The sequence below is a fragment of the Epinephelus lanceolatus genome, chromosome 1 (genome assembly GCF_041903045.1).
Source record: "Epinephelus lanceolatus isolate andai-2023 chromosome 1, ASM4190304v1, whole genome shotgun sequence".
NCBI lineage: Eukaryota > Metazoa > Chordata > Actinopteri > Perciformes > Serranidae > Epinephelus > Epinephelus lanceolatus.
In genome coordinates this window covers 35488068-35510965 of record NC_135734.1, presented here as the reverse complement: position 1 = coordinate 35510965, position 22898 = coordinate 35488068, and the positions used below count along the sequence as shown (strand labels likewise).

Genomic DNA, 22898 nt, shown 5'->3' with positions numbered 1-22898 from the left:
TTACACTGGATGTTACTGGACTGTGGGTATTAATATGGTTATTAATGCACGAGGTAGTCCACTTATTCCACTTAGCTGCTTTGATTTCAGGCTCCTGGCGCTATGTATGCTGGCCCATTTTCACTTTCACTGGGACACTTGAACGCAACATAGCCATTAGTGTCAGTGGAAACACCTGTGCTTTACCTATGATGACGAGGCAAAATGTCTGCTGTCAGAAAGGACATACATCAGTCAGTTAATCAATAGGAGGATTTTTTTATATGCCATGTCAGGGTGTGTCTTAGCTTCTCTTTGTCATCATGTGCAGTTGCTGTTTTTAGTGTTTATTAACACTCTTTTTTTGGCTTTTCTTTGTAGTAATCTTATTTTGCACAACTGTTATTTGCACACTTGGGCACCTTATTCATGTGTACAGTGTACATATTTTTTAGATTACTATTATTATTATTATTATTATTATTATTACATTATTTGCACTCAGATTTTATTTAATTGTTATAGTATTTCCTTTTTATACCTTTACTCTTTTTTTAAAAAAATATTTTATATTTTTTTGTTATGCACCAATTACCAAGCCAAATTCCTTGTATGTGAAAACGTACTTGGCAATAAAACCGATTCTGATTCTGATTATGTTGCTTGTTTTATTAACATACTTTTTGGCTTTTCTTTGGAGTAATCTTATTTTATGTTGCTTGTTTTAGAGCTGTATATTTTTATTCTGTATTCTTGTTCTATGCCGTCTGCCCGTAACTTATGTCAAGAGTTTTTTCTGGTTAAATAAAGGTTAAATAAATGAAAATAGATTAATCAATCAACCATCAATTGATATCTATCTGCAAAAACATAGTTATTTTTAACTGCTTATTGTTGTTGTCCAGTGTCCAGTAGCTGTCTTGTCTTTCACTGTGCATTATTTTGCATCTAGTTAATTTAATGTTAGCAACATTCATATTTTATTTTGCGCTTTACGTTAAATTTGGAGCTATTTAATATCGCGCACGTATTGAGAGTCGTGCAGGTATTGGGAGTTATGATTAAGTTTGGCGGAGTGATACACATACGATGTGAGATGCCACTATTGTTGTCGACGTCACGATCAGTTCAGTTGCCCTACGTTCTTTGTCAGCCGTTCAAGTGGATCAAGTGACCAACGGAAGCGCTTTAACGGCTAATTCAGTTACCATTGAGTTTATAGGCGAGACAGGAGAGAGAAATATGCCTTATAATAGCTTTTATATTCTGAATATTTGATCAAATGTTGCCATATTGTTGAAATTTATTAATAAAGTGCAAGAAAGTCGGTTTGGTTTATGACTATTTCCTGTTATGAGTGCGGAACTTTACAAAATTAAAAAAGTTTCATGATATACTATGTTATTTTCAATCTTGACTAGAATTAACATATATGTCAACACGTATGTTTTAAGTTTCTTTTCTAAGGATATGGGATAGACACACCCAGGAGGTAGACGCCTCCTCGTCGTCACCTCCCATCACAATCATCGTGGCCTACGTCATCATTCTGTCTGAGAAGGGAGGCTAGCTAAAGCTGATGTATCCTGTCTGCGGCTTCCGTCATTGTAAACATGTAGCCCTCTCACCGCTTTAAACGCATTGCCATTAAACAGCGTCTCCTAGTTGTTGACCACATTGACAGTAATCCGGACAACGATGGCTGTGTCGCTGGAAGTAGCCGTTTCGGAACCGGGGCGCTGTAACGTAGTGTTAGCTTGATAATAAGCTAACACTGAGTAGCTAGCTAACTATCGGGCCGTGTTTGTGTGAAGGCTGGCCTTGCTAATTAGACAGCTAGCTTCCAGTTGGCAGCCACAGAGGGCTAAATCAAGGTTAGCCAAGAAAGAGAGGATGGACAGTAATGCAATCTAACAAGGACACATCAAGAAGTGGAGGAAAATATGAGTAAATCCAGAAGTGGAGGTGCCTCGTCACCTGTGAATGGGAAGCAAGGTAATGGTGAGTAACGTTACGGCATGTCGCTGAGTTAGTTAGCTGTCTTCATTGTATTCATTGTGGGAGATGAGATGTTTGGGGTGTTTCAGCAGCGTGAGCAGCCTCCAAAGACTGTATAATGTCTAAAACGTGATCGCCTGTATCTGTAACTGGAGTTGTCATCCACAACCACCGCAAATGTATTGCCTGCTGGTAGCTGCATGTAGTGTTACCGTTAATTGTTCTTCAGTTGGTCAAGATCAAAGTGAGCACAGGCTAACTGGCTGCTCGGACTCGGTGTTTGTGTGTCTCAGACTGGGACACCAGGCGGAAGAGGAAAATCGCGGACATCACACAGGCCCTCAGTGTGAATCCAGTGGATGTGGCAGCTCTGAGGAGGATGGCCATTAGTGAAGGAGGTCTGCTGACTGATGAGATACGCTGTCAAGTCTGGCCTCGGCTTCTCAACGTCCCTCCTCAAGTCCTGGAGCAAGAGCCAGGTATTATGTCAGCTACTCATGCACAAACAGAGCAATGCAGACTACTAATTGCCCTTGCCCTTGCACAGAGTTCCCTTTCCCAATATGCATGACTCATGTTAATAAACAGAGCCCAAGCAGGTGTAGGCTCTCCCACACATACAGTATTTGACAAGTGTGTGGCAATGCTGATGGTGACATGTCTGTTACAGAAAGGGTGGAGCGGGAGAATAACAAGGACTACAACCAGGTGCTGCTGGACGTCCAGCGCTCGCTCCGAAGGTTCCCACCTGGTGAGTAGAACCCATACCTGCACAGAGAACTGTTTCATGCAGCCTTGCTGTGTATATTTAAGTGTATAACACTGATTGGGGGTGTAAATCATGATACTATATCATATTGATTCTTTGGACAACAATACGATATTTGCAGGTATCTCAAAGTCTGCCACGATACAGTTTGGATTCGATGTGATTCAGGGGCCTGTGATCAATATGAGACGATATCATCTGCCTATATAAACGCAACAGGTTACAAAAGAGGATGCTATCCCTTTCTTTTTTGCCTTTGGCCAAAAAAGATCAAACAATACAAATACTTTAAGTAATTTTAAACTTGTAAGTGCAGGAAATATTATCTTAAACTAACTCCACTGACAGTAGCTAGTAAATAGCGAGTAAATAACATTATCATCCTCATCATCTTTCTCTCGGCTGCTGCTGCTGTTTGACGATGACAGACTTTCAAAATGAATGCGTATCCTAGAGATGACGTTATCGATCGATATTTCCACTTTGCGTCGATGATATTTGATCATTGATCATTGAATTGAGATATCGATCCAGATCGATGGAGTGTTACACCCATGACACTGATACACCCACAGATGAACACACATAACCCAGCTGTGGTGCACCAAGTAGTATCAAAACTTCCCCCGTCAAACAAGACCTACATTTGATCCTTTTTGTATCCAGATCTAGAAGGAAAAAAACAAACTGTTTGTATGGTTTTGCTCGTAGCCAAGCAACGCAAGCGTTCTTCGATTTAATGCCACGTGTGATTGGCGCACTACTGCAGCAGCTATAACCTTTTCATTCTGTGGTCTGGTCAAGTCGAGCGTGGTGTATTTGGCAGTGTTGATGGTTGAGCATGCTGACATGCCATTAAAACGTTTGAAAGTAGAGCTATACTACACGCCTGTTTTGTCTGGTGGCATTTTACGCAACTGAATGCTTTCATTTGCATGACCGTATCAAATAAAGTAGTAAGAATAGGTAGCAAATGAAGTACTCTATTTTTTGTGTTGGTATCACTTTAAGGGTACTGGTGCTGATATCGTATTATTTTTAAAACGATACCCAGCTCTATGAGCTTCAAATCTAGAAGTTCTGACTTACAAATGTGTTGAATATCCTGTATTGTCACTTATAATTTCTACACTGTCTTTGAACCAGAAAGAAAACTAGTTTCCTCAGGGGTAGAGATGTTCATTTTCAATTGGAACTTGATAATTAGTGGTATTACACTGAGTTCAACATAAATGACAAATGCAGTGTTTTTGAGACTTAGTATTAACAGAGTAATTTTATCTCTTTGATAAAGCCTTCCATTTGCCTCTGCAGATCACTCACCTTTAAAAAAAACTAAATTTATTATCCTCCAGATCAATGCAACGTCAAAGCCTTGTGACGACTTGCTGTCACTGCTACTTTTTGCTGTTTGTCAACTTGGCACACAGACAAAATTTCAGGAGAGTGCTTTTTAGATTGCAAACATTCTGTGAACTCTGCACTACTGGAATCCTTGCCAGTCCATGTCACCACTGCCAATACCCAGGCTGTCAAATAAAGATACTCGGATTATCTTCTGTTTGAATCAGTTTTTTCATGAACACATCATGACTGAATGGGTATTGCTACAGCTCTGATATTTATTATTCACAGAGTGATGTAGTAGCATACCGAAAACCTATATAAACTAACAACTGTATTTCATGTTGGATGGACTTGTATAGGTATGCCAGATGAGCAGAGGGAGGGTCTCCAGGAAGAGCTAATTGACATCATCCTCCTAGTTCTGAAACGCAATCCCCAGCTGCACTACTACCAAGGATACCATGACATTGTTGTCACCTTCCTATTGGTCCTGGGAGAGCGCCTTGCAACTGCTCTTGTGGAAAAGCTCTCCACACACCACCTCAGGTACTTCTTGCATATACGCAAGCTCTTTTACTCACTTATTCGTCATTTGGGACATGTAGTAGACCATTTTTGTGCTGGCAGGTAATTCCAACCCCTTGGAAACACTGACTCTGCCTCCTTTTTCCTCAGTTTGCCTTCCTCTGTTAAGCATCCAAATGTCAGAATAGAAAATACCCTTCCTCCCCCGTTCTCCTCTGGCAACAGTGGTCTATTGTGCACTCTGAAACGCTCTGTTTTATCCTCGTTTTCAGGGATTTCATGGATCCTACCATGGACAACACAAAACACATTCTCAACTATTTGATGCCCATCATCGAGAGGGTCAACCCTGAGGTGCACGACTTCATGCAACAGTAAGACTCAGCTGTTTTACTGCTAACAGGCCAAATCAAATTACTATCCGTCTCTGAGATATGAATCTCTCCAAAATGAAAAATCCACCCCCATTTTATACGCAGTGTGAACATAATTGGAAGCGTAAGGCTGCTATAATTAAGGCAGAATGGTAAGAATATTAAAAGGCCCCATACCCAACACAGCTTTCCCTACGGTTATGAAATGTAATACCATTTATATCTGCTCTACAAATTGTTCCCACCAGTGTCCGCTGTCCTAAATGAATACATCTTTTAGTTTGCTTCTGTCTGAAGTGTTTTAAACAAGGTTAATGTTAAACCTCAGCATGCACACATCAAAAGATGGTACTATTGCAAGTGAAAGAGAAGGGTGACTGTGCACTTACAGCATACTGATCCTATTATGACAGCTCAAGTTACGTCTTTAAAGACTTAACAACACAGGCTGTTAAGTCCTTCCCTCGGAGGGCTAACATCGCTGCTGTCCGCTATATCTTTCATTTCCAGATCCATTAGCATCCCAATTTTTAATAATGAATGCTATAGTTGTCGCTGAAGTGGAGCATAGGTGCACATTACAGTTTTGTGCGCTGATGTTAAAGCTAATATCTCATGTATCGATTGATTCTCAGGGCTGAAGTGGGGACCGTCTTCGCTCTCAGCTGGCTGATCACCTGGTTCGGCCACGTCCTGTCAGACTTCCGCCATGTCGTCCGGTTGTATGACTTCTTCCTGGCCTGCCATCCACTGATGCCCATCTATTTTGCTGCTGTGGTGAGATTCCTATAATCAGCACTCTTAGTTTGCAGTTCAGACGGACTGATTTAGAAACGCAGCTTTCATTTACAGCAGTGCAGCCCAGTCTGCTGAGTTAATTATAGGCCAGAGCATTTGTAAGAGCTACATTTATTGATGTATGAGTCAGAAGCCAAGAGTTACCCTTTACCCTGTTGTTCTTCTTTGCTTGAGGCTTTACATACCTCACATAGTAGTTTCACTGTGCAAGAAGCCTTTGTGATTGCTTGAAGACATATTGTGCAGAATTGTTAGAATGCGAGAGTTGTGAGAGTTGTGTGATGACACCGTATAGGTTGCCAGGATGCGATTACTCCCTAACTTTTCCTGCATTTAAAGAGGTAAAGGTGTTCTGAAGTGTAATAATACATGTGCCAGTATGTGTTATTGGTGCTTGCGTTGCAGATTGTACTGTACAGAGAAGAGGAAGTGTTGGAGTGTGAGTGCGATATGGCCATGGTTCATCATCTGCTGTCTCAGATTCCTCAGGATCTGCCCTATGAGACACTCATCAGTCGAGCAGGAGACCTCTTTGTCCAGTTCCCTCCTTCTGAACTGGCCAGAGAGGCTGCTTCACATGACAGGTACTCAACTCCTTAGGGTTTTCACCTTGGCTTCACAGATGCTACCTGTCATTTCTCTGCCACTACGTTTGCACCCTGACTTAAACGCAGTAATATTCACATTCACTTTCTTGTACTTCTCAGCTCCGGTTGCTCACTGCTTTTTAATTAACACTTTTATTTTCTGTCTGTCTTGGTCTCTCTCTATGTATCTGTCTCGTTTCCTCCTAAGCATGGCAGCCTCTACCTTTAAGGACTTTGACCTTGCGTCCACGCAACAGCGGCCAGACTCTGTTCTCCGTCGCCGACGCAGACAGAAACAGGCCGCGCTGGAGAGCTCGGCTGCGAACGCGGTAGTGGCAGTGGCTCAACCTTCAGCAGCACGGCGGTTTGTTCGACTGGCCGTCATGGGTCTCACCGTGGCTTTAGGGGCAGCGGCTCTCGCTGTGGTCAACACTGCCCTGGAGTGGGCCCCTAAGCTGGACCTGTTTCCTTGAACTGCTCCTCTTTAACGCCAGCACTCCACCGTATCTGTGCTTGACTGTATCTAGCTGGTGGGTCTGTTTCCAAGAACCCTTTAATTAATGAAACCACAAACCTTGCAGTCGATAACACTGTCTGGAGTCTGCTCTGTAAACTGAACCAGTTAACGCTCCTCTCTCGTCTCCTAGGATGCGTCTTTACATCCTATGTAGGGCTTCTCAGGCTCCAGCTGAAGGTCCTTTTAATGACTCCTAAAGAGCGTGCACCAGTGTAACAGCAACAACTGCTGGTGTTCTGAAATGAAGCGTCCATCCTGTATAATGAAGAGACTGTTTTTCTAAGAACTATTACTGACGGTGTCATTATCAAAGTTTATTTATATTTGGTATTATCTGGTATTGAGTTATGCTCACAGAGATTTATGCTGAAAGCTTGGTGGACTCACTACACTTGAAACTGCTGCCAATTAAGAGAGCTGGAGTGAATGTATGAGAGTGTGTGTGTATGTGTGTTTGTTCGGTCGCGTGGTCGCAACCCATTTGTTATCTATTTGATACCTGGACTGAGACCAAATCGAGGATTGTTAGAACCCTCTCTTTGTATGATTTACAGTTTATTAATTTATAGGTATGTTAGCGGCTGTAAAGAGATACGCTCATGACACACAGGCACTTTTTAAGGTTGTCATTTTATTATGTTTTAGTTCATTTTGTCCTCTTTAAAGTTGTTCGAATAAACCTTTTTAGTCAAGAAAAGTATCTTTCTTTCTGGGGTTGAGTATCTTTAAAGGTATACTATGCAAGAATTATTGGTTACTATCGTAAACACAACAATCAGACTTGTCCCCTCCCCCCTACAGTGCTTGTACTTACACTGCAATCTACTGTACCATTGTAGGAACGTTACATTTGTTGCAGTGGAGAAGCCTAAACTTTGGCGAGCTAACTAAGCTAACCATCGGTGTTCACTACCTTTATGCTACCTTTCAAACACAAAACAGGCCAACTCTGCGTACCTCTTCATCCCCATCTTCTCCTACAATGTGAAAGCCAACCCCAGATTCACACTAGTTGGGACAAGCTTTGTCTGCTTGGCGTTCTGCCTCACTACATTTGCATTTTTTCTTTCTTTTGTAGCTTCCTCCTACTATAGATGCTGCTACATTTTTATAAAGTCCCAACCTCACCTGTGCTGTTTTTGGCAGAGGGCTACACGCCCAAAAATGTCCTGACAACAGCAAAAAAATTAAGAATACAGGCAGAGAACGTTTTTTTTTCTTCATTTATTCGTTCATTTTCTGTAACCGCGTATCCTGTTAGCGGTCGCGTGGGGGCAGAGCCTATCCCAGCTGACATTGGGCAAGAGGCGGGGTACATCACGGACAGGTTGCCAGACTATGGCAGGAAAATCTTGCATAGTATACCTTTAAAACACGTCAACAGTTGCCACCCTTGACTATATATTTTAATTCTGGCTCATGGTTGCGGTCAGCTAAAGTCACCTGTAGGAAGTTTTAAACAAAATGTTATTGTTAACATTGTAGCCTGAGACACCATTTTGTATCCCTGAACATCTGAGGAATAGGCTGCAGAATAGAGTACAACTTTCAATGTCCAGGAAGTAAAAACTCGACCATATCGAAATTGCTCTCCAGTTTTTTACTCATTGAATTGTTGGGTAGCACAACCTTAAAAATGTGTCTGTGTTTCATGGCGCCTGATGACTAGCATATGTTTTCTGCGTCACTTTTTCTGGAGTAGATGATTAACTCTCTCCTCATATTTCAGCAACACACTCACTTAATGCCTAGTAACAGAAAATATCAGAGCTGGGATAAACAGCAAGTAAATGAAGTAGATACTCTTTGGGTTGGCACAGTGGGGGGCCCAGTTTGCACTGACGGCATTAGTTTTACAAAATCACTGAAGGATTATTTAGATAGGTGCTTTTCTCACTCCTGATGTAAGGGTGCTCATCTCAGGAAGAAAAGAAAGCACCTGAGCCTTCAAACTCATACTATCCAAGGTTTTTGTTTTAAACATGAATTTAGCTTTAACACATGCCATTTAGTTAGTTGAATTGCTTAGCATACACATTTCAGAGACGGTCCAGCTCATTCCAACGTTCCAGTCATTTTCACTCAATCACATTTTTATAGTAATAGGGGATCGCTTAGGTTTTAGTGGTGTGGCACTTGCCTGAATAGCCAAGTCTTATCAGTAAATACATAGCGAATAGTTTGTCAGAGCACTTCATTCTAAGATGGTGAATCGGGGTCGTCTGTAATTTTTATGATGTATGTTGCTTAACAGAAAATCTGCAGAATTATCGATTTAGTTCGAGGTCACCTACATTGTACGGCACAACAACCAGTCAACTAGAAATAGTCAGGTCAGTTGACATGTTGAGAGAAGTCGTTTTTGCCTTTTTAGGAACTGAATACTCGGACATCCCATTCGTATTATTACGGTTGATTGGTTTATTGCCTTTTTAGTGAAACACTGCTTCAGCTGGTCAGGGATCTGCAAACTGAAGACATTAAAGGTGATCTGGAACGTGTCCAATGATGCTTGTGAGGTTCTTGAGACTGTAGTTGTTCAGCAGTATTTAAATGCACCATGTATCTGCACTCAGTGGTTTTCATTTACTGTCATTGCACTAAATGATTTATCTGCCTTTTATGTTTATTTTGTTATAATGAAACTGTCATACTAATGTAAAGTTGTACAAGAGAATGCTAATAAACTAGAGTGAAAATGTTCAATGGATTTGATTGGACACAGTTATTCATATGTACCCAATAACGTCAATATTGTGACAGTAAAGTACACTGGTATAATGATTTCCACCATAAAGCCTACAACTAAATACTATTTTTATACAGCAAGGATGTTTTTCAGAACTGAGGAAGATCCATCTCAACCTTCAAAACCAGTTTTTAATGGACACATCGGCCATTTTAGGACGTCTCAGAGTCAGCTTATTCAGTACGGCTCATCTCTACGTTAGCTTAACTTTATACTTTGTCAGGCTTATCTCAACTGCTTCAGCTATCCTGTTAGATTCACCTGCCCCCCATCAGCCTCAGCTATACTTCATCAGCCTCAGCTAGACTTCATCGGCCTCATCTATACTTAATCAGCCTCATCTATACTTCATCAGCCTCAGCTAGACTTCATCAGCCTCATCTATCCTTTGAGCTTAATGTCAATATAGTTCATTGTGTTACAATAATGCTAACACGCTACGTCTCTTGTGGTTCCAGTTTATTGGAATTAAGGCATTGGCACATGCAAGTAGAACCCAACAAACATGATGGATACAAGACAAAGATTGATTTCTGTTGTTCCTGAGGAATTAACAAATTCATACATACACATATACATGTATTCCTATGGTCTAGGACAGTGGTTCCCAACTAGTGGGTCGTGGTCTATAAGTGGGTCACAGGTTCAGTCGATATGGACCGCAAGTGACTTGTGAATGTGTCAAGTTTGTAAAAGACATTTTATTTTTAAGTGCAGTGAATTTCCAGCACAGAGCTTTTATTTTGAAGTGCTGTTTCCTGCTGGAGAGTGAGCAAATAGCAGACAGCTACTTGACAGAGACAGCAAACTTACTCAACGACATGGACGAATGGAAGTATGGCACTGCATTTATTCAACTCTGTGGACCTTGAACTAATGACTAAGGAGAAATCTGGACCCCGTGGCTGAACCAGCTGGGAACTACTGGCCTAAAAACAGTACAAAAAAAATGGTAAACACGAAAAACTCCCGCACAAATCCCAAAACTAGAGTGCTCAAACTAGGAATGAGCTAGTACACCATTATCTGTATCTATATCCTGGATCGTTTAAACCAGAAGTGGGTGGGGCTAACCAGAAGTTTTTCTTTTAGGCCTGAAATTGATTGGTTGATCAGAAGTTGTTAATTTATTCATTTTTTATTTAAAAGCCATTTACAGAACAATCCCAGGACTGTGTTCAGATCATTTTTGATCACAAGAGAAAGAGATTTAAACACCTAAATGAGGATTTGACTTCATCACCAGTAAAGATATTGACACCTTTTACTCTGATAATACTTGTACTTGTAAAAAGTACATTATCTGTACCAGATACTCCTACCTTTTTTTTCTCGAGTATTCGGCTCGATCCTAGCTAAAACTGAAATTTATGACATCATCATATAAAGTCTGGAGCTGCTCCACAGACAATGGATAGGGAAAGATGTTCTAGATGACACTGAGAGCACCCAGGGGAATGTTGTGAGTGTATGGGTACACTTTCTGTTTCAGGACTGAGAACACTACAGTAGAATAAAGCTCATTTGGGTCTAAAAAAGACTTCATACTTCACATCACAAGTTTGACACTCACTTCTCTGGTTTCTGGCTTTGAGAAAGTAGCTCATGTTCACTTATATTGATTGAACCAGCCTGGGCCACAGAAATAAATTAACACATAATTTAGGTGATGTTCCCCTTTAAAAACTACAGTTTAAGTCCTGAATACCTGCGGGAAAAAAAATCATCATCGCAGCATCATTATTTGTCCACTGCGGCATATTTCAAACTGATACTTCAAGGTCATTAAGTGCATCAAAGCAGCTTGTTTTGCATTATGAACACATTCATTCAATGTAAACAACATCCTTCACCACAGTCTGAATACCTGACAGAAATCTAGGGCTATTGTAGTTACAATAAATTAATATTTTAGTCACTTAAGAAGCAAAAACAGGAAACAAAAATTGGTTACAATTTTAAAAAAATCTTTTTGGTTAGTTTAGAAAGACATCACTTTGGTATCCAGCAATCCAGCACTCATTTGTAGCCGTGGTGTTTTATAGACTGCAAGTTGAGCTGTAAAAATAATGACATCATGAATGAAGGTTTTTGTTTGCTGTAGTTAATTAGTTGTAGCCATGTTTCGCTGAGGGGAAAGACAATTCATTATTTATGAAGTTGTTGGCTGTGGGGTGACATTTTTATGTGCTGTATTAGAGTATTATGCCGGGTTCACACTACACGACGTTTTAATCTGTTCTGACAGTCACTCTGTGAGATTATGTGATTGTGGAGTCATAAATTCGTGCTATGACTTGGCCGACAGACATTAAAGACTGCACAATGGCCCACGACCAATCATCCATGGTCATCTTTAATGACGTGTGTGATGTCACTGGGTTATTCTTGTCCTGTTTTTATTATCATTACTATTATTTCAGCCACTGTGGCTGTTCATGTCCCAACTGAAATGTTGTTGTAGTAACATAAAAAGCGCCACCAGATGGCAGGAGCAACATTTGAAGTCCACAAGTTCTTGCAAATATTTCACAATAAAAGCCTGTTTAGAAAATGAAGGGATTCTCTCAACAGAAATTCTAACGGGCATTTAATTCTAAACAGCTACGGGAAGTGTTGAGTTTGAAATGATGGTGCAATGCATCAAATTTACCACGGCAAACAAGTAAAAATAGAAACATACAGAGGGAATGATAATAATGACCCGTTTATAATGTAGTCTGTTTTAAATGACGTTGGTAGCCTCTGCAGTTGTGTTAAGTAAAAGCCCCGCCACTGTTTTTTAATTTTATTATGACATTCTATTGGGACGTCTTGAGGCATCGGTTGACGTTTACAATGACACACTACACAAGATGGAACGATGGATTATTGCGCATGACACTCATTGTCTTTTACAGTCTGTGCTGTCACCGTACGACGATATCGTCTTGCGTGAACCCGGCATGAGACTTGTCTTGCATTTTTGTCTTAAGAGACTAAAAGTTATATTTTTTCCAATCAAAGTTTTGAGTTAAACTCTAGTCAACACAATATAATTGCTTGTTCAAAAACTGATTGTGATGAAAGAAGTAACCAGAGGTCAAAATGTATAATAAACATTAATTCATAACAAGGTATTATTATAGAGGAAGATCCCAGTAAAGCTTGTTTTCTTACACTGACAGTTAGCATCCTCAGCTGCGGAGATGTAGGAGACATAGCTGGCAGTTTGTACAGCTTATATAAAGCACTTATAGCTGTCGTTGCTGCGGCACTGAGAAGATGTGTGCCTCAGTGACGAGAACTTCTGTACAGTGTTTCGTCACCATACCATTGAAAACAAGGCTAAAAGTAAAGAACACAGTAGCGTAGCCGGCATTAAGCTCACAGCCTAAGCATCAACTGAGGTCTGCCTGTCTTCAGATGTTGCATGTGCTTGCAGCCGCGCGTGTTCATTAGTGTGCTTCTTCCCTCAGTGGCAGTTTTGGCAGTTGGGATGGCAGGGCTGATTATTGACTCTGCATCTACAGCCCCCAGATGTGTCACCGCTGCCCTGTAAGATACACAACAGGGAAAAGTCATGCAAAGCTCAAACAAAGGCTCTAACTTCACTAAAGAGCAAACCAAGCTGTGGAGAAGTTTTTTTTCTTTTTGAATTTAGGATGCAAGTGAACTTTTTTTACATTTGGTCCCCAGCGAGCTTGTTTGGTGACCCAGCAGATTTCTGTCTTGCACATCAAACAGCAGATCCAATCACAGCCGTCTTTCTTCTGGACAATGATGTCACACCGTGGACATTTCATGGCCTCCCCGTTCTGCAGCAGGCTCTGTATTGAGATACAGTTAAATCATGTGAAATGAAGCCATAGGGAGAAATGTGCAAATACAACTACTCAGACAGTCAACACTGGATTGCAGTACAAAGAAATGCTATTCAAGATGATTAATGGTGGGGCAAGACCATGGGCACTCTGCCCCGGGGCCTCCTACCAGTGGGACGTGCCCAAAACACTTCTAACAGGAGGCGTCCAGGAGGCATTCTAATCAGATGCCCGAACCACCTCAACTGACCCCTTTTGACATGAAGGAGCAGCGGCTCTACTCCGAGCTCCCTCAGGATGCCTGAGCTCCCTACCCTATCTTTGAGTCCAGCCACCCCACGGAGGAAACTCATTTCGGCCGCTTGTATCCGCAATCTCATTCTTATAGTCCCTACCTAGAGCTCATGACCTGAGGTGAGGGTTTTTGCTGAGGGCCTCTGGGTCAGCTCTCTCTTCACCATGCTGGTCTGGCACAGTGCCCACATCACTATAGACACCTCGGCAAACTGCTGATCCATCTCACGCTCCATTCTACCTTCACTTGTAAACAAGACCCTGAGATGCTATAACACCCTTGCTTGAGACAGTAACTCACTCCCGACCCAGAGGGGGCAATCCACTGTTTTCTGGCCAAAACCATGGCCACCATAGAGAAGATAAACCACAAACCTTGTTGTGAGCAGTTTCACATCGAAACGATTTTCTTTCTATTGAGCCACACCTGGCAACCGAATCACCGCACAGAAGGAGGCGTGCATCTACTCATGAGGCTTGTGCCCTTTACAGCAAGAGATGTAAACATTAATGGCGTCCTCCTCAGCTGAGTTGTTACGTTAGCTAGCTCAGTGGTGCTGGGTGAGCTAGCAGTAGATGCACACTTCCTTCTGTGTGGTGATGCCTGGGTGTAGTTTGGTAGAAAGAAAATAGTTCCTACATGAAACTGCTCCCAACAAGGTCGGTGGATTATCTTGAGTATCTCGAGTGCCATCTAGTATTATTATATTCGTAAGAAGGCAGATATCTGTACGGCCGGTATCTCCAATACTCGGCAACTCACACCAAAACAATCTAGATTGATAAAAAGGACTACAGGTGAAAGGAAAACCAGGTATTTTTGACTATGGGGTGAACTGTCCCTTTAAGAGTTAAGACCACAGAGCCTGATGGGTTGCTGGAGCCACAACAGTGCAGACAGTAAACCTTTCTTACATTCATGACTCATCATAAAATATTTACAGGCACATTAGACATGATTAAATAATTTTAGGTTCTATGTAAAGGATTTTTAATAGTACGATATTAACCTTTCATTTTTACTGTTCTAGTTGACTTCAACAGGAAGTAATGAACCACATTCAAGACCCCTCAGAACTTCCTGTACTGGTTTATGGTTCACTGGTGCAAACCGTAGTGCTACACAGGAAGTGATGTGGGGTTTTTTATTGTTTATTTTTCACAAGGTAGTTAGAGTTGGAGGTGTTACTCGATCCACAATGACCTGCAAGCACCAACCAGAACACAGGCGTTGATTGCCAAATGTCATCAGCACTGCAACAGACTGCAGCTTTAAGGTTCATCTACCTCGAGCATCTGCTTCGTTTGCTTCGCCGCCTGGTCGTTCTCTGCTCGGATGCGCAGGTCATCCTGGTAGTCCTTGCAGTTCATGCCTTCATGGATGGCCTGCAAACACAACACACAGCTTGCTTCATGTTTGGTGCTTCTACTGTTACTGCACAGTAAGAAAATCTTGGTGAGTGAATGTAGAGAAAATTACCCTGCAAAGAATGCAGTTGGTTTCGTTGCAGAGTTCACAGTGGAACTCGTTGACTTCATCCTCGTAGATGCACCACCCTCGACAGTTGGGAGTCTGACAGTGGAAGCTGTGCTCCGAGCGGCTCTCCGCGATGCTTAGACGCAACTCCAGAAACCGCTGGTGCTCCTCGTCTGTGAGCAGCTGTATCCAGGGTCATAAGATGGATACAGAGAGACATAGAGCGAGTTATAGGTGTACATACTAGAGGGCTATTACCTTTATGTAATAAAGGAAAATAAATCAGCTTCAGGTTTCACCTGAAGAAGTTATGAAAAATGGATTTGACATTTGAGTAAATGCCGGCAGCCTAACACTAGAGCCCCACCCCCACTGACTGACATGCCATTACTGAAGATCTGCCATTTTCTGTTGCCTGACAGGATGTGAGGTTCTTTTTAAATAAAAAGAGGTAAACTACGCAGGATCTATTTGTAGTGAAAGTGAATGCAAACACCAGATTTACTCTCTCTCTCGCTATATTTGCGTTTCGGCAATTTTTCTAGCTTCCTCTTGGATGTATGCTGCTTATGGTCTGGCACCTGGTCGCTACCTTTTTATAAAGTCCAGACCTCATTACAGAAACTTTGCGAACACAATCAATGTGCAGAGTATCTGCAGATTCACCACCATACACTTCTAGTTTGTCATAACTTATAATTGAGAATTACTTTTGTATGAGTCGTACATTGTTTTTAGGGAAAATCCTGCATAATTTACCCTTAAATACACATAACACACTGTCTGAATGATTAATATTTTCTTTTAGAACTTTGACAACTTTTAGATTTTGACTTTAACACCATCCACCTTAAAAGTGTCTTGTTCTCCGGTCTGACACTCACCGCTTGGATCTCTCGGTCCAGGAGCTTGCTGTCACATTTCTCAGGACAGGACACCTCAGCATCGTTACTGTTCACTATTGTCCCTTTTAGACAATCCCTGGAAAAGGACACACAAAGAAAAATACAAACACACAAATGCATTAAATAATAACATGCACATTTTACAGACAATGGCATGTACAGAATGTGACCTTTGTAGACTGTTAGAATAATATATATCTTCTTTTTCAGATCTTTTTTTTGGGGTTGTCTATCCCATTCTTGCAAACGCGATACCTAAAGAACGCCTTGAGGGAATTTCTTAAAACTTTGTACAAATGTCCACATGGACTCAACATTGCACTGATTAGATTTTGATGGTCAAAGGTCAATATCATCGTGACCTTGCATCCATCTCATTCTCATGAATGCAATATCTCAAGAACAACTTGAGGGAATTTCTTGCAATTTGGCACAAATGTCCACTTGGACTCAAGGGTGAAGTGACTAGACTTTGATTAGGTCAAAGGTCAAGATGACTGTGATCTTGCGTCTGTCTCATTCTTATGAATGCGATATCGCAAGCACACCTGGAAGTTCTTTGAATTTGGCACAAATGTCCCCTTTGGCTCAGTGATGAAATTATTAGAAGTTGGTGATCAAAGGTCAAAGGTTAAGATCACTGTGACATCATCCATCTCATCCTTGTGAATGTGATAGCTCAGGAACGTTTTGAGAGAATCCAGTCAAATTTAGCAAAAACATCCACTTGGAGTCAACGACGAACTGACAAAAAAATTGGTGGTCAAAATTCAAGATCACTGGAATCTTGCATCCGTCTCATAAAATCAATCAATAGCTCAAGAAGGTCTTGAAATCTGGCACACATTTGGCACAAATGTCCACTTGGACTCAGGAATGTTCTGGTTAGAATTTGGTGGCTGAAGGTCAAAGGTCAAGGTAACTGTGACCTCACAAAACATGTTTTTTGGCCATAACTCTAGAATTCGTATGCTATTTATGTCAGATTTTCACACAAATGTGTAACAGAATAAAATGATGAAGTGATGACATTATATGCCCAAAAGGCATTTGACATTTGGTCAGATACTGAATTGGTGATTATGTGTGTGAAGCATCCATGTTTTCACAGACATGGATGTAAACTGTAACTGCAACTTGACTGCTGCGCAGACTCATACAACCACAAGGTGGTAATTCTAGTTTGTGACGAAGCTATAAAATCATTAACTGTGTCATACCTGCAGAAGGTGTGTAGACACTCTCTGAGCACGATGCCCTCCTCTGGCTCCAGGGGACAGAAGCAGATGGGACAGTCTGTCGCTGTGGCATTGGGGATAAGGTGCTGGTCTTCTGTTGCCAAGAGGTGCAGGTAGTTCCTCTCTCGTTCCTCCTGCTGAGCCTTCATCACAAAGGGAGGGAGACAGTCACCACACAGATATTCACTACACTTTTTCATGACTCATTACAAACACAACAACCCCATGTTTCTAGAAAAATGAAAGTGAAACTGCTGAAGCCCATTGAAAACAAAAAGCTCTTGGCACCTTAAATAGTTTCCACGAGCATCACCTATTCTGTGTTCTGTGGTGCTGATGTTCACTGACCCATACTTCAATCTATTTGTCTGCGTGTTGTGTAAGTGTCATCTATTGGTTCTGCTTTTATCATACATCATAAATGATGTTAGTTCAACTACTGAGCACCCTCTCTTGTACAAGAGAGAGCACTTAGATCACCACAGATCAGGTTTCATTATTTATAAATTTAATTTATAAATGAGGAAATCAACTCTGTGACTTACGAAGATTCACACAATCATTTTCATCTACAAGACATCAAAATGTGTGCAAACTGCAAAAACACAATGACAACAACTGTGTAGCTTCAAAATTTGAAAATGTGTCACAAAACAAAAGGTATTAAAACACATTTTAAACTAACAGCTGATGTGGTCCACAAATATTTCCTTTTTTCATAAAAACTTGTGAAACTTTGTTGGAAAACTGGCAAGCAAACCCCCGCTTACTATACACCCAGTGACCACTTTTTGGGGTACATCAGTACAATCTAATGCAATCAAATGTATTCAGGCTACGGCGTAGGCTCTGTGTCAATGCAAAAGTATAAATCCTGCTTTATACTGAGAGATGTTTCTAATATTCTGCCCCCTCATGGATGTTGCGATGAGACTCTGTGATCTATGTATCGTTAACTTTAGATATGAATTTGGCAACAGGCTGAAAAGATTTCAGTTGCCTGATTTTTAATGACTTGCACTGTTACCTGTTCGTACTGTAACATGGCCAGGTGTTCCTGCTGAATTCGACGAACCTCCTCCTGGTCAGGCTGGTAGATGTCAGGCACCTGGTAATCCTCTGGCCGGTCACTGCCGCACATCTCACAGCCAGGACGCGTCGGTTTGTTCACGTACGTACACAAAGGACAGGCCCAGCCCAGCTACACACAAACACAGACATACAGTACGCTTGTACAGTACCATGTGGACACCTAAAGGCTTGGTCACATCACAGACATGATGTCTAATGCAGAGGTTGTATTCTGACCTGAGGCTTAGGAGGAACAGCAGGTTTAGGAGGACGAGGAGGAGGAATGAGTTGAGGCTCTGGAGGAGGAGCTGTCTTCTCACCACCACCAGCTCCGCCCAGCCCTCTGGGGAAAAGCTGTATGGACTCCACAATGCCTAGAAATATATGATCACTCCATAAAACTTAAGTTTAACTGCTAGTTTGACTTGTTAGTTCCACCTCTAATTAAGATTTTGCCTGATTATTATTATTGCCTAAGTATTTTGTTATTCATGCCAAAAACTTAAGGTATTAAATTGGCACTGTTATTGAAAAAAACTACAATAGGAGTTGTTACGAGTCGATTAACTGACAAATAAATTACTGTTATTTCTGGCCTTCATGTGTGTGAGTGTGTGTGTGTGCTTTGTGCTGACCATCTATGCGGTGTTGCTCCTCGTCCAGCTTGTGCTGATGCCGTGTGAGATGAGCAGCATGGGCGGACAAGATAAACAGGAAAGCCTGGTCCCCGTCCTGACGGACACCGTGGCTGTACAACGTTTCCTTGTCCTGAGCCAGCCGCTTCCCGATCACCCACCGCTGCAGCGTGGGGTGGAACCCAAAGTCATGGCTGATCTGTGAACATCAAATGAGGGATAGACGAGATAATTCAATGACATTTCTATTAAACATTTATTACAGAACGTGTGTGTGTACTGTATTTGTGTTCATGTGCTGTACGTGTTTGCTGCCACATCAGTACCTTGTCTTTAAGCTGTGCAATTGTCATGTCACAAGAAACCACAACAGTCACTGGGATGTAGTCGTCTGACTGAGCGTCCTCCACTCCAACCCGCAACCTGTTGAACAAAGGACAATGAAACCAGCCTTGAGTTTTATATCAAAGGTCCAGTGTGTGGGATTTAGGGAGATGCAGTGACAGAAATGGAGTATAATAATAATACAATAAGTATGTTTTCTTTAGTGCATTATCACATGAAAATTACAATCTTTGTGTTTTTGTTACCACAGAATAAGCCGTTTATATCTACATAGGAAACAGGCCCTTAAGCACAGAGATGCCATGTTGCACTGCAGTGTTTCTACAGTGGCCCAGAATGGACAAAACAAACACCAGCTCTAGACAGGGATATTTGCATTCTCACATCAGCCAGTGTGGTTAGCTGCCCCTCCACCATGAGCAGGGTGAGAAAACAGATTTTTTTTTAAATGTGAAACTGCTTAAGTCAGTGTTTTTACTGGCTTAAATCACTGCGTCTGTTTGTTTTGGAGAAGAGGAGACCTCTGTGGATAATCCGGCTCCTGGTAAAACCCTCCTGACAACTGGATCTTAAGTTAGCAGAGAGAGAAGGTGAGCACACATTAGCATGTGCTGGACTAGTGGCCTGTCTCAAAGGTGAAACAGTGATTTGCTTTCTTTTTGGGGCCTAGAACAAGCTTGTTTGTGTATGTTTTGCAATGATGAAGAGGAATCAAGATTGCATCTAATGTGGTGTTCTCCCGTTGTTGCCTCATTTTGGAATAAAGTCCAAAGGTGGATAATGATTTACAGTCATAAATATACAATTAACTCACAAACAGGGGGGCATAAGTAGCAGCAAATCAGAGATGAGTAACATTGTAATACAGCTTAATATTTCAGAATTTAAAACATTTCTGAAAACACACTGAATGACAGACAGATTAACATCTAAAACAAAACTACAAACTTTGAAATTCCTAAAGGGATGGGAACAACTAAGCCTTGGGGAAGGGTGAGAATAGACAGAGAAAAAAAAAGCAGTTGGGTCTATGTGAAACCTGTTTTTTGTGTGTGTGTATGTTATGGTACTTGTTTAGGGAAATCAGTCAACATACTAATAGCAAGTCTAAATTGGCAGCCAGAGGGAGGCTTAGCCATGACAACGTGTCCCCCAGATACGGACATGTGTACAATGCTGTGTGTTGCTATATGTTCAGATTTAAATCCCCCTGTTCCCACCCCGGAACGCAGACTGGCCAATCATAGCGTAGCATCAAGCTGGCTCAGACCAGGGTGCGACAACAACACAGCTGTGCTCCACTGACTCTAATGCAGTCATTTCAGATTTCCTTCATTTTCAGGCTGGTTTTGTGGATTTGGAGCTAAATGTTGTGCCTGGGGCACGTCGTGTATTAATGATACTCGTTACCTGGAGAGGTTGGAAAAAGATATACGTTTCTTCCCTGTTCCAAAACCAAAATCAAACCCTGAAAAGTGATAATAATACAGTATGTCTTCAGGGAGTGCAGTTAGTTAAAGTGTGGGTTCCATGCTTACTCCAACATGCACACACTACTAATGTTCACTTCTTTTTGCCACACCTGATCCTCATTCTCTGTCCTCATCAATTACATAATCCTCCCTCTAAAAATACTCCCCCCTCCCATGAAAAGACGGAAATTCTTCTCCAACAGCAACAAATTTCATGGTTTATTTATAGTGTTTTGTTTTGGAAACAGTTGGCGAAAATGAGGAAATCCCACACACACAGACACACGTGTACGCACACATAGCAGTGTCCCACCTTATGGAGTCCTGAGGGTAGGCCTGACTGCTGACGGTGACAGACACGGGAACACAGAGTTGTGAAAGCCTCTGGCACAGTTTGGCTGCTTCCTGTCCATCCCCGGTGCTGAGGGCTTCGCTCAGGGAGAGGGCCAGTTCCTCCGCTGCACACACAGCATAGGGGAGATATGGTTTATTATCAGCACTGCTCTGCTGCCATTGGATGGCACTGTTCTAGTTATCATATCTATTGTCTGTAGCTTCCTCTGTTACTTGTACAAATGCATGTTGGTTGTAAATAAATAAATAAATAAATAAATAAATAGACTACATGTGACTGCTTTAGTTCAGTGGGACAGAAAGTAAGTTGAAGACTCATCAAAACAGTGACTCACTTTCACCACTGTCCTCTGAAACATTCCTGATGCATTCAGTGTCACACAGCAACACAACATTAGTTTAGATCACACACAACAAAATCGAAACCAAGCAGAGCCCCTCACCTTCCTTAAGATCCGCCCTCGGTGTAACTGCAGAGGTCATAACTACACCTGAAAACACAGGTAACACAACATGTATGTCGTAAACACCGCAGTTATGACACGACCGAGCTGTGTATGAGAAAAGTTTACAGCCAACCTTCTCCGGTCCGTGTAGTCGCAGTCCTGTCCGCATCCAACACACACTTCCTGTAGTCGACTTTAAGGTGAGAAGAGTAGTTTATAAAGGCAGCTGGAGGTGAAATGACAGCTCGGTGAGGACTAAATGACTTGTTTTCTGCCTCTGCTGCGGAGCCCGACTCTCATTTCTCAGCAGGTAAGAACGGAAAGTGAAACTGAGTCAAGTTCAGGAAGAGAACATTTAAAAGGATCGCAGTGGGATGGCTGTGCTCCGCCCACAGACCCAGGCTGCTCCTGAGAGTTTCTACTTTATGATGTTGATTTTAAATAACCTTTGAAAACAAAAAAACAACTTTCATTTAAGTGGCCTATCTAAACGTGTCCACTATGTTTTTTTCCACACTTAAAATGACTGGAGATCATTTGGCAACCCTACACCATCAAAGCCTTTAGTTCAAAAGCATGACTACAGATTAAAAATTAAATTCTTATAATAAATAAATAAAATGAATCTGCATGAAATGTTTAAGTAATGCACTGGAAGATAATCATGCTGAATTATAGGTCTTTATATTTTAAAAACAAGTAATGACTCCCAACGTCCAGCAGATGGCAGTGTCTGATAAAAGTTGGTCAACTGTACTTGTACAGATCAAAGTTGTTTCTGACATAAATGCATCAAATATTTCACTATGTAATTAGTGCAGTCAATCTAACTCAAAAATGGGCCCAACCTAGGAGAAACTGCAATAGTAATGTTTCATAGTTTTTATTGGTCCCAGTACTCTTCTGCATCATATATTAAAAGTATTAAAAGTACACCAATATTTCACAGTGACATGGTCTGGGTGAAATAATGTTAATATTGTAGGGTCTACCTACACCTATTCAACATATCTGGTGTCCCTTCTTTAGTTTTTGGGGTCACTATTTTCAGTAAAACACTTTTGAAGAGGATGTTCTGATGTATTACACCTGTATTTGGGGTACTACTACCCAACAACCTTTTTTTTTTTTTTTTTTGCCAAATTGTTCACTGATCCTATGGGTGTGTCCGCATCTAAACTGGGTATAAATTATTCTGTCAATTTTTTCACTCTT

The 22898-nt window shown here is 41.4% G+C and overlaps 2 protein-coding genes across 4 annotated transcripts; one reads left to right on the top strand and one right to left on the bottom strand.

Moving 5' to 3' along the window:
- The first annotated feature begins 1430 nt into the window (after positions 1 to 1430).
- Positions 1431 to 7186, top strand: tbc1d20 (TBC1 domain family, member 20). 3 transcript variants are annotated; one of them, XM_033627498.2, is made up of 8 exons: positions 1431 to 1980; positions 2271 to 2456; positions 2648 to 2728; positions 4453 to 4639; positions 4891 to 4992; positions 5628 to 5769; positions 6196 to 6374; positions 6586 to 7186. In XM_033627498.2, exons 1-8 carry the CDS (start codon positions 1923 to 1925, stop codon positions 6848 to 6850), a joined length of 1200 nt encoding a protein of 399 aa, XP_033483389.1. In that variant the 5' UTR covers positions 1431 to 1922; the 3' UTR covers positions 6851 to 7186. The 3 variants fall into 3 exon arrangements, with proteins under 3 accessions (XP_033483389.1, XP_033483390.1, XP_078025987.1); XM_033627499.2 differs by having other exon boundaries at positions 1785 to 1974; XM_078169861.1 differs by having other exon boundaries at positions 1785 to 1980; positions 7025 to 7186.
- A 5539-nt stretch (positions 7187 to 12725) lies between these two features.
- On the bottom strand, positions 12726 to 21979 carry rbck1 (RanBP-type and C3HC4-type zinc finger containing 1). The gene is made up of 13 exons (XM_033627823.2): positions 21817 to 21979; positions 21681 to 21728; positions 21197 to 21341; positions 19393 to 19489; positions 19067 to 19265; positions 18669 to 18805; positions 18388 to 18561; positions 17343 to 17503; positions 16102 to 16198; positions 15221 to 15400; positions 15028 to 15126; positions 13309 to 13452; positions 12726 to 13178 (listed from the first exon to the last, which is right to left on the bottom strand). The coding sequence occupies exons 2-13, from the start codon at positions 21718 to 21720 to the stop codon at positions 13098 to 13100; spliced, it is 1554 nt and encodes a 517-aa protein (XP_033483714.1). The 5' UTR covers positions 21721 to 21728; positions 21817 to 21979; the 3' UTR covers positions 12726 to 13097.
- Between the last annotated feature and the right edge of the window lie 919 nt (positions 21980 to 22898).